This window comes from Talpa europaea, assembly GCF_964194135.1.
Source record: "Talpa europaea genome assembly, chromosome: 12".
Lineage (NCBI taxonomy): Eukaryota > Metazoa > Chordata > Mammalia > Eulipotyphla > Talpidae > Talpa > Talpa europaea.
This window is the reverse complement of record NC_140079.1, coordinates 83,729,319-83,742,011: the sequence shown is the minus strand read 5'-3', so window position 1 is coordinate 83,742,011 and position 12,693 is coordinate 83,729,319. Positions and strand designations below refer to the sequence as shown.

The following is a 12,693-nucleotide window of genomic DNA, read 5'->3' as shown; positions in this document are numbered from 1 at the left end:
TGTAGCCTATGAGTGCAGCACCGGTGTAATCCATTTGGTGAATTCTAGGGCCTAGCCCCGGGCCCGGCACCACCAACCTATCTCCTGGTGGAAAAACACGGTGAAATCAAATAGTGGAGGCTTTTAAGGTTGCATGAAGGAAGCCAGACGAGCTCGAGAAAGTCTTGCGCTGGGTGGGGGCGCGATCACCATTAAGCGGTCACAGGTGGGTGTGGCACCTCCCGCCGGACGGCCGTGGACCCCCGGGCTCGGGTCCGGGGGCGGTTCGGGGCCCGGGGTGGGGCCCGCGGGGGCGGAGTCTGCCGCCGCCGCGGCCTCCCGCGCCCGCCGGCCGGGCCGCCAGGGGGCGCCCTCCGAGAGCGGGCGCTCGCCGCCGCCGCCCGAGCTTGGCCCCTGCGGGCCGCCGTCGCGCACTCGGCATTCCGCCGCCGTTCGGCTCCGCGGCGTCGGGCTCCCGCGGCTCTCGGTGGCGCAGCCGTCGCACACCCGGGGCGCCCGCCGGCCGGCGGCGGCGATGGCCCCCTGAGCAGGCCCGGGCGGGAAGCGGCGGGCGGCCGGGCACCGCGGCCCGCGCCCGGGGGCGGCGGGCGGCGGGCCGGTCGCGGCCTCTTTGTCTCGGCGGCGGCGGCGGCGGGCGCGGCGCGGCGCGGGCGCGGGCGGAAGTCCCGACGCGCTCCCCGCGCCCGGCCGCCGCGGCGGCGCCATGAGCGACATCCGCCACTCGCTGCTGCGCCGCGACGCGCTGAGCGCCGCCAAGGAGGTGCTGTACCACCTGGACATCTACTTCAGCAGCCAGCTGCAGAGCGCGCCGCTGCCCATCGTGGACAAGGGCCCCGCGGAGCTGCTCGAGGAGTTCGTGTTCCAGGTGCCCAAGGAGCGCGGCGCGCAGCCCAAGGTGCGGCGGGCGGGCGAGCCCCGCGGCCCGGGGCCGAGCTCCCTCCTCCCCTCCCCTCCCCTCCCCCGGGGGCGCGGCGCGCCGGGCGTGCGTTCTCGCCCCGGCCTCGCTCCTTCCGCAGCCGCCAGACCCACCTCCTCTGGGCGCGGGGCGCTGCTCGCGGGCGCCTGGGTCGCGGGACGCGTGACAGCCGCTGCTGAGGGGTGGTGAGGGCCTGGTAGCCGAGCGTCTCGAACCGCCGCAGGTGATCCCCGGTCCCCCCGGACTGACATTTCCTGCGAGCCACGGTAGAGCTCTGCTCTGGGAGTGGGCTGTAGAGTGCTGAGAAGTTCTCAGGGGAGACTAGTGTATGTTCTGCTTTCTTGCTGTGTGAGTTAATGAGCATGCCCAAGCCAAATTTCTTACTGCTTCGCCTGGATTTGTTTTACAGAGATTGAATTCACTGCAGGAGCTTCAGCTTCTTGAAATCATGTGCAATTATTTCCAGGAGCAAACCAAGGACTCTGTCCGGCAGATTATTTTCTCATCCCTTTTCAGCCCTCAAGGGAACAAAGCTGATGACAGCCGGATGAGCTTGTTGGGAAAACTAGTCTCCATGGCGGTAGCTGTGTGTCGCATCCCAGTGTTAGAGTGTGCAGCCTCCTGGCTCCAGGTACTTCTCTAGAAATTGCCTTCTCCCCAGGGTCTCTGTCCCTGTGTCACTGGATGTGTGACAGCCACATCTCAATGGTGTTAAAGGCCTGTTATTGAGAGTCTCAAGTCTGAAGAGGACTTTAGTGTCAGGATTTTGCATTTAATTGGATTTCCGTGGAAGCCTTTTTCGCATGTTACCTCCTTGATGCCACTACCCAGTGTGCTGATACTCTAGAGCTGAATTTACACATAGATAGTAACCATTCTTGAGAAAACTTTAGTTTGTAGTGGTAAATAAATTAAGAAAGCAAGTGGAAAATCACTTTTCTTAGTTGGAAGTTACATGGTAGGATTTTGAAAACAGGTATGCATGCAGCCCCAAAGGTAGGATTTTTTTAAAAGATCATTATATGTCTATTTTTGGCAGTTAGATTTTCTGCTTAATTTTCTGTAGTTAGTGAACATGTGAATTGTTTTGCATCATTTCAGGGTGATTTTGCAAAGTTTGCAAAGTGCATGGCTCTTAATGAATATGCATGAAGTATCAAGAAAAAATGTATATTTACAATAAATTTTGTGTTGGATGGTATTTTTGGATGATTTATTTTGGTTTTTGTTAATTAAAGTGTTTGAAAATTTGATAATCCATCATTATCAACTCAAAATTTAGTTAATGTGATCCTCAGCCAAGTTAATGGAATTTATTACATTCAGTTTCACAACCTGCTGCTCTACTCCCAAGCGTGTAGAATCATTTGCATTTGTTTCAGTTTATTTTTCTTGTAATCTTGTTTATCCTGAAAATTTGGCTAGCAAAAATATATTTTTTTTTTAGTGCATAGGTAGATTTCAGTGAAAACTATATCTTAGTTCTCACCAGTCTGATTTCTAGGGTGCGTTGTATTGAACATAAGAATTGTCTCTAACCCTTGACAGACTAGTGAAGTCAAGCTTGGCATCTTGTAATTCATCATGTAGTTTTCTGTTTTCCTCTCATGGTGCTGCTGCGCTGGCTTTTTGGCAAAATGAAAACAAATATTAGTGACAGGAAAGGATTTTAGTGGTTTGGGCCAGATTTTGCCCTAGTGAAGAAGGTTCCAGATGGCCGGGTTGAGATTGTAGGAGCAGATTTCAGCTTGAATGATTGGTCTGGTCTACTGTCTCTGCACTTGCCCCTGCAGCCTCATTGAGCCTGGGAGCTGTAGCATCCTGAGCAGCAGTTGTATGAAGGTGGCCATAACTATAGATTGGTTTCTGAGTGGGAAGGAGAAAAGCAGAGGAGGGTGGTCCTGTTGGATTGAAAAACAGTACTCAGTCATGGTATAGGAAGCCTGAAAGAGGGTAGAATTGGAAAGGAAATCCAGAAAGGAATCCTCTAAATAAACATCTGAAGCATAAATGGTTCACAGACCCTCCTAAACCTCTTGAAAGTAATCACAAGCGTTAGTTTTTACCTGTGAAGTGTCATCTGTGGGATTATATAAGTTGTCATTTCCTCACTGGAAGTCAGGTACCGTCTTTCCTAAGTGAACTTGAAAGCAAGGGTCAGCAGGTATATTATATGTAAAGGGTAAGACGGTAAATATTTCAGGCTCTGACACAATAACTCAGCTCTGCTTTGCAGTGTAAGAGCAGCCTCAGACAATAGGCAAGCACATAGGAAAGCTGTGTTTTAATAAAAGTATTTTTTTAAAGATTTATTTATTTATTTATACAAGAACCGGGGTACAGGCCAGATGCGCAGGAGGGTGAGAGGATTCACCAGAGACAAAGTGGGGAACAGAACAGGCAGACTGACAAAATACACTGCTGAAGGGAGCAGCGGGTGCAACAGGAGAGGTCTGCAGCGCCATGTGGGACCCTCGCCAGCGCTGTAGAGGCTGCAGACAGCTTCATAGCGCAGCACTCAACTGCCTGCGCCACCAGGGGAGACCCTTAATAAAAGTTTATTTACAGAAACAGATAATGGGATGGGTTTGGTCTGTGGACTTTAATTGACCAACCCCTGCTTCAAAGTAAGCTCCTTACCTCTTCCACTCCTGGAAGAGGTCCTGCCACTAATGACGGCCTCCGCCATGTATGCTTCGGTGCTAGTCTACTAGCTCACAACGCCTGTAGTTACATGGGCTGTGCTTCTTTGCAGCGGACCCCCGTGGTGTACTGTGTGAGGTTAGCCAGGGCCCTTGTGGACGACTACTGCTGCTTGGTGCCAGGATCCGTTCAGACCCTGAAGCAGATATTCAGTGCCAGTCCTCGCTTCTGCTGCCAGTTCATAACCTCCGTCACTGCGCTTTATGACCTCTCTTCAGGTAAACTTTATACAGGTTGTTGCCATTTGAGAAGCTTTAACTGATGCCAATTTTATTTCTACTGAACCCCAGGTGAAATGTACAGTGATTGCTTTAGCCTTTTTTTCTTTCAAATGTGTATTTTATTTTAGGCTGAAAGCTAAAGGTACAGACCACTGAACTTCTAGAATTTGCTAACCGGGAACTTTTCTTAGTGATATCCAGTTGCCTGACTTCTACTGACATGTGTCTCCCCCACCCCACACTTTCCTCTTCGTGTTTGACTTTGGCCCTTAGCAACCTAGATGGGGCTTGGGTATCCTTACCTAGCTTTCCCAGGGGCTCTGGGGTGCCCAGCCCTAGACAGGAGGCTGGGGACCTGCTCCCAGGCACACAGCCAACTCAAGGGCATTGCATGCCGATCCCAGGGGGGATTGTGCCTAATGGTAAGAGCCAGGCCACCCGGACCAGACCTTTTGATGACTCCTGGGGAGAGTATTTCACTTGGCCTCGGTTTCCTCATCTCATCTAATAGATGGGATGGTTGGAGGATTAAACAAGCCAATCTGTGTAAAAGATTTAGACCAATGCCGGACACATGGCAAGCCAAAAATAAATGTCAACTTTTTTTTTTTTTCATGGTGCTCTCTCTGGGCTGTAGGATGTGCCAGTTCTTGAGTCAAATTGTGCTTACACAGAGGTTCCAGGTTTGGGGCAGATGACCCTTGGAATCCCTGACCAGGCTGCTCCTGAAGCCCACTGTGGCTGTCACTGTGTTATGGAGGGGATACCAAACACTGGGATGGCAGGGAAGAGTAATGTGTGATATAGTGTTAGACACAAAACCTGGCATTTTATTTAAATTGACCCATAGGATGAAATTTCTTCAAGGTATAATAGGATTTTAGGGAATTGTTTTAACAAATATTTTTTGAGCCCACCTTGGACAGATGATTCTAGCACTGGGGATTTAACACTGAAGAAGATGAAAGTGCCAGCGCTCACAGAGGGGCTCTTCTAGAAAAGGAGACAGAAAGTAGATAAGTACAGGACGTATGTGGTCAGAAAGTCAGGTGGTCAGTCCAGTATCAAGGGGTCCGTCTCCTCTCCCCCACTTCCATTTCCTTGTGGCAGCTGGAAGCCCTCTGACCTCATGTATCTCTGTTTGCAGATGATCTCATTCCACCATTGGACTTGCTCGAAATGATTGTCAACTGGGTTTTTGAGGACCCTCGGTTGATTCTTATCACTTTTTTAAATACTCCAATAGCAGCCAATCTCCCAATAGGATTTTTAGAGCTCACCCCGCTTACTGGATTGATCCGCTGGTGTGTGAAGGCCCCTCTGGCTTATAAAAGGAAGAAGAAGCCCTCCTTATCCAATGGCCATGTCACTGCCAAAGTTCCAAAGGACTCGGGAGGGATGGACAGAGACTTCCACCTCTTGTACTCGAAACTCCACCTCAGCGTCCTGCAGGTGCTCATGATGCTTCAGGTGCACTTGACTGAGAAGAATCTTTATGGGCGCCTGGGACTGATCCTGTTTGACCACATGGTCCCACTGGTCGAAGAGATCAATAGACTGGCAGATGAACTGAACCCCCTCAATGCCTCCCAGGAAATTGAGCTGTCTCTGGACCGTCTCGCACAGGCTTTACAGGTGGCCATGGCCTCTGGAGCCCTGCTGTGCACACGAGGTGGGTGATTTCAGGGCCCAGGCCTTCCTAGGGGTGGGCACATCTCTACCCATCAGAGAAAGAACTAGGGCTTCCTGGATGGTACTGTTTTCTGCTGCACTTAGGACTCCTATTCTAAGTGAGGACGACTCCAGGCCTGCATCATAGCTTCGTATTTTTCTCATTAAGGAATCTTTTCCTTCTCCTGTGCAGTCCTTCCCTCCCACCCCAATTGAGGTATAGTTTTCATCCAGTAAAATGCAGAGGCTTAAGTGTAAAGCTTGATGGGTTTTGACCAAATGTATTCACTTATAACCACCCCCCGTACGTGTAAAACATACCCACCACCTGTTGTTCTCCCACACATCGGTGCTGCATGTTAACTATCGGCTCCCAGAGGTGGCCTGCGGCCTGTGTGGTGGTCGCAGGCACTGGGTTCCCCCTTGCTGCTCTTATAAGGCCATGGTGTCTGATAAGCTCGGTGAGAGCCCCGCCTTGGGGGCGCATCTGGACAAGTTGCCCAGAGCTGCCTCTCCTAAGTAACATATTTTGTTTGAGATTTAGTTGTTAAAGCAAAAATGGGAGAAAAAGAGAACCTCGTTTCTCAGAGATGCTGAAAGTGCAGTGCAGCTGCTCTTCTGTGCACCTCTCCTTACTACGTGTCTTTGATTTCAGATGACCTGAGGACCTTATGCTCCCGGCTGCCCCACAATAAGTAAGTGCCTCGCAGACTTCTTACTGGGGGCAGGGCGTGCAAGTGGGGACACCCCTCGTCCTGGCTTCCTTGGGGAGCTGGTCTGCAGGGTTCAGAGCTGCTGTCCATAAGGAGCCCCTGGAGGACCTGATGATAAATGGGGAGTGGACATGAGAGGAAGCCCGAGTAGAAACAAAATTAGAGATGAGGAAAGGGGTGATCCTGCTGGTTCAGGGAAGAAAACCAGAATAAACTGATGTGGTCACAGCGCATCAGTGTTTCCTGGTGACGCTGAATCGCACACACCTCTCTCTCAGACAGCACAGCCCTGGCACTGGGTGTCAGTTGGGCTGCGAGCTGGCAGCAGGTGATGCAGACCAGGTTCTGAGTGTGGTCTTGTTTGGGGTTTGCTTCCTCACCTGGGTGATCTCACGTCAGTTCCCCTACACACACGTGCGTGCGCACACACATGCGCTTGTAAAATGCAGATGGTGTTTTTGGTTGTGTCTTAGTGTTGTGGTAGGGGTTGAACCGGGTGGTGGTGGGAAATTCCTGAGCATGGGTTGTGGCGTGCAGGGTCTCGGCAGGTGGTGGTTACTGTCATCATTCTAGGGAGGCAGCGATGGTGGTGCACAGCGGGATCCGTGTGGCCGCCTCGCTCCGGGGGAAGAATTCCAACTTTGCTACTTCCTGCCTCTCTGACCTTGGGCAAGTTCCTGCCTCTCTGACCTCGGGCAAGTTCCTTATCTCCTGCTGCACCTGTTTTCCCTAGAAATAGATTTTTTTCTTTCTCTAGAAATAGATTTTTTTCTATTGAGAAAATAATAGTAACCTGTTCAATGCACACCGTCCCCTCCACCCCGCCATATGATTTTTGTGAGACTTAAATGAGTGAAAACACCGAAAGCACTTACAACAGTACTTGGATGTAGTATCTACTAAGTGTGACTACTGCCACTTACTTTACTAACAGGCATTTCATTTAATCTTATTCACTGAACCTAAGAGCAAAAGACTGTGTGCCCAAAAATGTCCCATGCAAATGCGGCAATACTAGTAGCAAAACCCCAGAAGCAGCCCTGTCTCCAGCGTGGGATGCTTAGTAAGTAGGGACACATCAGAAGGCTAGAACCGGGTATCCACTAAAAACAGTCATTGTGGCCGCTGTGTGGGGAAGTGTCTGCAGCAGAGGCCAGACTCCCCTGCACGCTGTAGGTGCGCCTGCGCAGGGTCATGGAAAGGAACGTGACTGAGTTAAGTCGGTAGGATGATTAGGGTTCTTCAAGGACCCCACTAATTTTTTTTTGAAGATTTATTTATACAAGAGCTGGGGTACAGGCCAGAGGCGCGAGAGGGTGAGAGGATTCACCAGAGACAGAGTTGGGAGTGGAACAGGCAGATGGACCAAAAGCACTGCTGAGGGAAGCAGCGGGCAAGACAGGAGAGATCCGCTGCGCCATGTGGGAATCTCCCTGGCTGGCTGGGAATCGAACCCATGCTGCAGAGGCTATAGATAGCTTCACAGCACTGCACTGAACCCACTGCGCCACAGGGGAGGCCCTGACCCTATTGATTTTTAACAGGGATAGTGGGCTCCATGGCTGCTGATCGCAGCTGGTAGTTAGCGGGTGGGCGCGCCAGTCTGACTCCATGGTGCTGGGTGTGCTGCCCTCTGCCCAGGACCTGGCCTGACTCTTCCAGGCCCTAAAGACTGGGCAGGTGCTACAGGCTGGTAAAGAAACGTGCCTGATGTGAGGGCAAAGCCTCAGCAAAATACTGATTCCTGGGCTGAGCTTAGAATAGCTCCAACCGTAGGACCAGTGTCCTCTTCCCGTGTTGGGGGCTCGGCATGGCACTCTGGGGGAAATGGGCTGCTGCGGTCAGGTGTCTAGGTAGATAACGAGGACTGAGATGGTAAAGTGCATGGTTCCTGGCAGCACAGAGTGTTTGTGCCTGAGCTGTTACAGCACAGAGTGGACAGCTTGTGCAGAGCAGCCACACCCTCCTTTTTTTCTGGGTTCCATCAAAATTCCTTGGCATCTCAGGACATTGTCTTATAAGTTAGCCCTTGTCCCCCACTCTTGGCAATAATCCCTTCTTACTGCAGTTTTTATTTAATGTTTAATATTTTCAGGGTATTTAAATGATGACAGGTTGTAAATCCATTATCCCAATAATATAATCCCTCTAGAACATCTTAACAGCCCCTTCTAGCCCTACCATAATGCTCTGACACTGCCCTCCAGGCCTGACTCCGCCCTGCAGGCTGTGACCCTGCCCTCTGGAGCCTGTGGTTGCCTCTCCTGAGGCAAGTCCAAGGCCTCCTGGGGGCAGCCTCTAACTGATGTGGGTAGAGAGAAGACATATAGTTGCTGGGAATACTTCTCTGAATTCTGATTGTCTCATTGGTGTTAATTGTCTTTCCCACTAGACCAGAAACTTCTTGAAAACCCTTTTATCTCTGGGAGGCTATGTAGATTCAAACAAATGTGACCTAAATTTTGCATCTGTAATAATTCCTCCTAAACCAACTTGTTTAGGAAGGTTGGTTGCAGGGAGTAGCATGAAGGAACTAGTGAGCAGGGGTTCTGAAGCTGCTTGGCATAAGAGTAGGGGGTGTAAGGGGGAGGGGAGTGGCCCAACAGTGGTAAGGACTGATCTAGGCCCGGGCCATCTCTGAGGGTGGGGCCTACACTGATGCCCGGTCAGGAGATCTGAAAGGTCTGCTTTCGTGTGGCTTTGCTTAGAATTCATCTGGAACTCAGTCGTGAAGAATGATGCATAGAGAACTGGCCTGCTGCCCTGTCAGCTGAGGCTCCTCAGCCACAGCGTTATATGAGTGGACAGTTGAAACTGAGGCACAAACCACCCATCGTGGTCCCCATGCCACTGAGAGTGAGGGCAGGCCTGTGTTGTCTGCCTCGTCACCTGGGGATCCTGGCTTTTCCCTCTGGTGGCCCCTGCTGTCTCCTCTGCCTGGGCCCTAGTCTGAATCCTGCCACCTCAGGGGTTTACCTGCTGCTGGGCCCCAGGCACAGGCCTGTGTCCTTCCTGTGGAATCTGCATGTTCTGCGCCTCCACCTGGTATCTTTCCTGGTGCAAGTGTGAGGCCGCCACCCTTCTCTTTTCTCCCCCATGGCACAGCCAGTAGGGGGACAGGCCAGCCCTGATGCCACATGTTGGTGAGCCTTGTTACTGCCATCAGTGTGTCCTCACCCGTCTCCTTATATTTGCAGCCTGCTCCAGCTGGTGATCTCGGGCCCAGTACAGCAGTCGCCACATGCAGCGCTCCCTCCTGGGTTCTACCCTCACATCCACACGCCCCCGCTGGGCTACGGGGCCGTGCCAGCCCACCCTGCTGCTCACCCTGCCCTGCCCACACACCCCGGGCACACCTTCATCTCAGGCATGACGTTTCCATTCAGGCCCATCCGCTAGGCTGGGCCCCTGTGCTGCCATGTGGCAGTGTGCCTTCTGTGCCTGGTGTGGAGGAACCTTTCAGAGAAAGGGTGACCGACCCCATAGAAGAGGACCTTTGGGAGGTGACCAGCTATCCCCTCTTCGCCGGCAGAACTACCCTGGTGTGGAAGTTCTGTGGCCTCGCCGCCCAGGTGCCTCCTCCCGGGTCCCAGCTGTGAGAGTCCAGATTGGATCGAAGAAGGAAGAATGTCCAGCCTGCAGCGCAATGAGGGTGTCTTAAAAGATGCCCATGCTGTGAGCCTCCTTTCAGACACACACGTCTGAGCCTGCGCTGTCCGGGAGAGGACGTGCCAAGCAGCCTTTGCTGATCCAGTCGTCTGGCTTCTCTCCTTGGGAAAGTGCCGCAAGCACAGGCTGCTGTGGCAGCGGCTCCATGAGCTCCAAGTGGGACGAGTGCGGCAGCGTCCCCAAGGCACTTGGCTCTGTGCAAGGAAACTGGGGGGGGGGGCTGCCCCCACCAGGGAAAGCAACTTCTGTTTTATTGGGGTCTCTAAATTTTCCTTTTCATATGTTCAAATAAATTTTTCCTAAACAAGTTTTGTAGACTTTATGAAAGGTACATCCATGACCTGCTAAATGTAAGCCGCGGGGGCTGCCTCGCCAGTCTGCGGTGTCCCCTGCTGGGATCTGCTGGCACGGCAGAGCGCTGCCCAGGCCCCTTGCCCCAGGTACAGGTTCTTCCCTCAGGTACGAAACACAGCCCTCAGGAATTGGTATTTTAGTGCATGAAAGGAAGGGGTGTGCCCTGAGTTCTCATCAGTTTAGGGAGGGCAAAGCTCCCAGTAAGCTTGCCACCGCACCCCGCTAGGCTGGACACCAGGAATGAGAGGGTTCCAAAATTTGACATTGTGGTAGAGAAAGGGAGAGGTTTAAGGCATTCCTCAAGATAAGGAACAGGCACTGTTCGCCATAAAGGCCACCCCCCGTTGCCAAGACCCCTACACGTGCTTCCTCAGACAAGCCCCTAGCCTGCCCTGAGCCCTGAGTGTCCAGCCAGGATCCTGCGGCCACAGCCTGTGTAGAGGGCCCCGCCTGCAAAGTGAAGGCTGTGGGAATCTTTTTTAAATTGCTGTTGAAAGCAATGACTGGAAAGGAAATTTCCAACTGAAGTGGCCTGTCTCCATCTCTGGATGGGACGCGTCTGTGAAACTCAGGGTGAGTACTTGTCTGCTCTTCGGTGGCCGGCTGATGGGCGTATATTCCAAACAGGTGGGAAAGGAAGGACACTCTCACCACTGTCTAGCGAGGTGTAGTCTCTGAGCTGTCTCAGAAGGCAGCCCCCCCCCCCCCAAACATGTCCAGGGCCTAGATATGTCCAAGTTCACTGGCAAAGGTGGGTTTTGCCAAAAGGAAAAGGAAATTGTAGGGAAAAAAAATAAAACCGCTAGAGCTACGGACTCCCTTTGCTGGTATTTCTAGTAGTGTGTGAACAATTGAGTCAACCTATTAAACATAGATGCAGGTGGATGGCTCACACCTTCCCCCATTCTTGCCTTTTTTCTTATTAATAATAGCTCCAGCCAGTAATTGTGTACCAGGTCCTCTTAAGAGGTTTACATATGTTAAAAATTGATATGAGAAAATGTTGGTAACAGAAAACAAAGTATACAGAATGTGTAAAAACTACAGATCAGGCGGGGCTGGCTGGAGCGAGTCGGGAGCGGGCGCAGAGGCCCCAGCAGCAGGACCCTAACGAAGGCAGCACTGAGGCTGCTGTGCCCCGACGGGCTGCTCAGCCACCGCCATGGGCATCAAATTTTTAGAAGTTATCAAATCTTTCTGTGCAGTTTTACCGGAAATTCAGAAACCTGAAAGGAAGATCCAGTTTAGAGAGAAGGTACTATGGACTGCTATAACTCTCTTCATTTTCTTAGTATGTTGTCACATACCGCTATTTGGAATCATGTCATCAGATTCTGCAGATCCTTTCTACTGGATGAGAGTTATTCTTGCATCCAACAGAGATTTATAGAGAGCTGAAAATGAAGTCTTTCTTCTCAGGAGTAACTTCTGGAAAGATAATTCGTTGATGAATTAAGACCTCTTCTCTGCATACATCATTATACATGCAAATCTATGTACTTTTTTTCAATTAAAGTTTTATATAAAAAAACTACAGATCAATCAAGAGACATTCCAATTAAAAAACAAAATTCACAAAAGAAAACAGAAGTGGCCAATAAATACGGAACGATTCCAAAGCTAGTAACCAGAGAAATGTAAATTAAAATGAGATGCCATTTTTTTTCACTTACCTATCAGGTTGGCAAAATCAGAAGCATACCTGCTACGGTTGTGGGGAGATGATCATACTCCAGAGAAATTAGGAGATAAAGTGACTCTCTAACCCAGCAATTCCAGAAAGTCAAAGGAATTCACAGCAGTATCATTTGTTTAAGTGATAGCTTTATAGAGAGAGAATTCATATACCCAGCTCACTCATTGAAAGCGTGCAATTTGGGGCCTCTTGCTCAGGGGTTAAAGTCTCAGTGTTATCAAGGGTACCACCAGCCATTGAGGCATGAATTAGATCTCCGGCCAGGGAGCTACTCACATGGCGCAGCAGACCTCTCCTATCTTGCCTGCTGCTCCCCTCAGCAGTGTATTTCAGTAGATATGTCTGTTCTGCCCCCACTCTGTCTCTGGTGAATCTTCCCACCCCCTGCACCTCTGGCCTACACACTAGTTCTTGTATGCATGAATAAATCTTTAAAGAAAAAAATGCAATTCACTGGTTTTTAGTATATTTACAGAGTTGTACAACTGTCACAACTACATTAGAACATTTCATCATCTCCCAAAGGAAAACCCATCTCCATTAGCAGTCACTACCCTGCTCCTCGGTCCCCCAACCACTAATTTACTGTCTGTCTCTAGGGTTCATCTTTTCAAACATTCATAGACATGGAAGCACTCTGCATATGGCCCTTGGCCACTGGCTTCTACCATGGAGTATATACGGTGTTTTCAAGGTTCATCTGTGCTGTAATGTGGGTCAAAGCTTCATCTCTTTCTATGTCTGAATTAT

At 50.8% G+C, this 12,693-nt stretch overlaps 2 protein-coding genes across 3 annotated transcripts; both read left to right on the top strand.

The window, feature by feature from the left end:
• Positions 1-703: 703 nt before the first annotated feature.
• On the top strand, positions 704-10,012 carry INTS15 (integrator complex subunit 15; the record flags this gene model as incomplete). Of its 2 annotated transcripts, XM_084250892.1 has the most annotated exons (7): positions 704-895; positions 1,383-1,547; positions 3,672-3,837; positions 4,988-5,051; positions 5,283-5,512; positions 6,167-6,206; positions 9,422-10,012. In XM_084250892.1, 7 exons carry the CDS (start codon positions 704-706, stop codon positions 9,621-9,623), a joined length of 1,059 nt encoding a protein of 352 aa, XP_084107018.1. In that variant the 3' UTR covers positions 9,624-10,012. The 2 variants fall into 2 exon arrangements, with proteins under 2 accessions (XP_084107018.1, XP_084107017.1); XM_084250891.1 differs by having other exon boundaries at positions 1,326-1,547; positions 4,988-5,512.
• Positions 10,013-11,409: 1,397 nt separating this feature from the next.
• LOC311181741 (protein transport protein Sec61 subunit alpha-like) lies at positions 11,410-11,637 on the top strand (the record flags this gene model as incomplete). The annotated part of the gene is made up of 1 exon (XM_084250177.1): positions 11,410-11,637. The coding sequence occupies one exon, from the start codon at positions 11,410-11,412 to the stop codon at positions 11,635-11,637; it is 228 nt and encodes a 75-aa protein (XP_084106303.1).
• Positions 11,638-12,693: the final 1,056 nt, after the last annotated feature.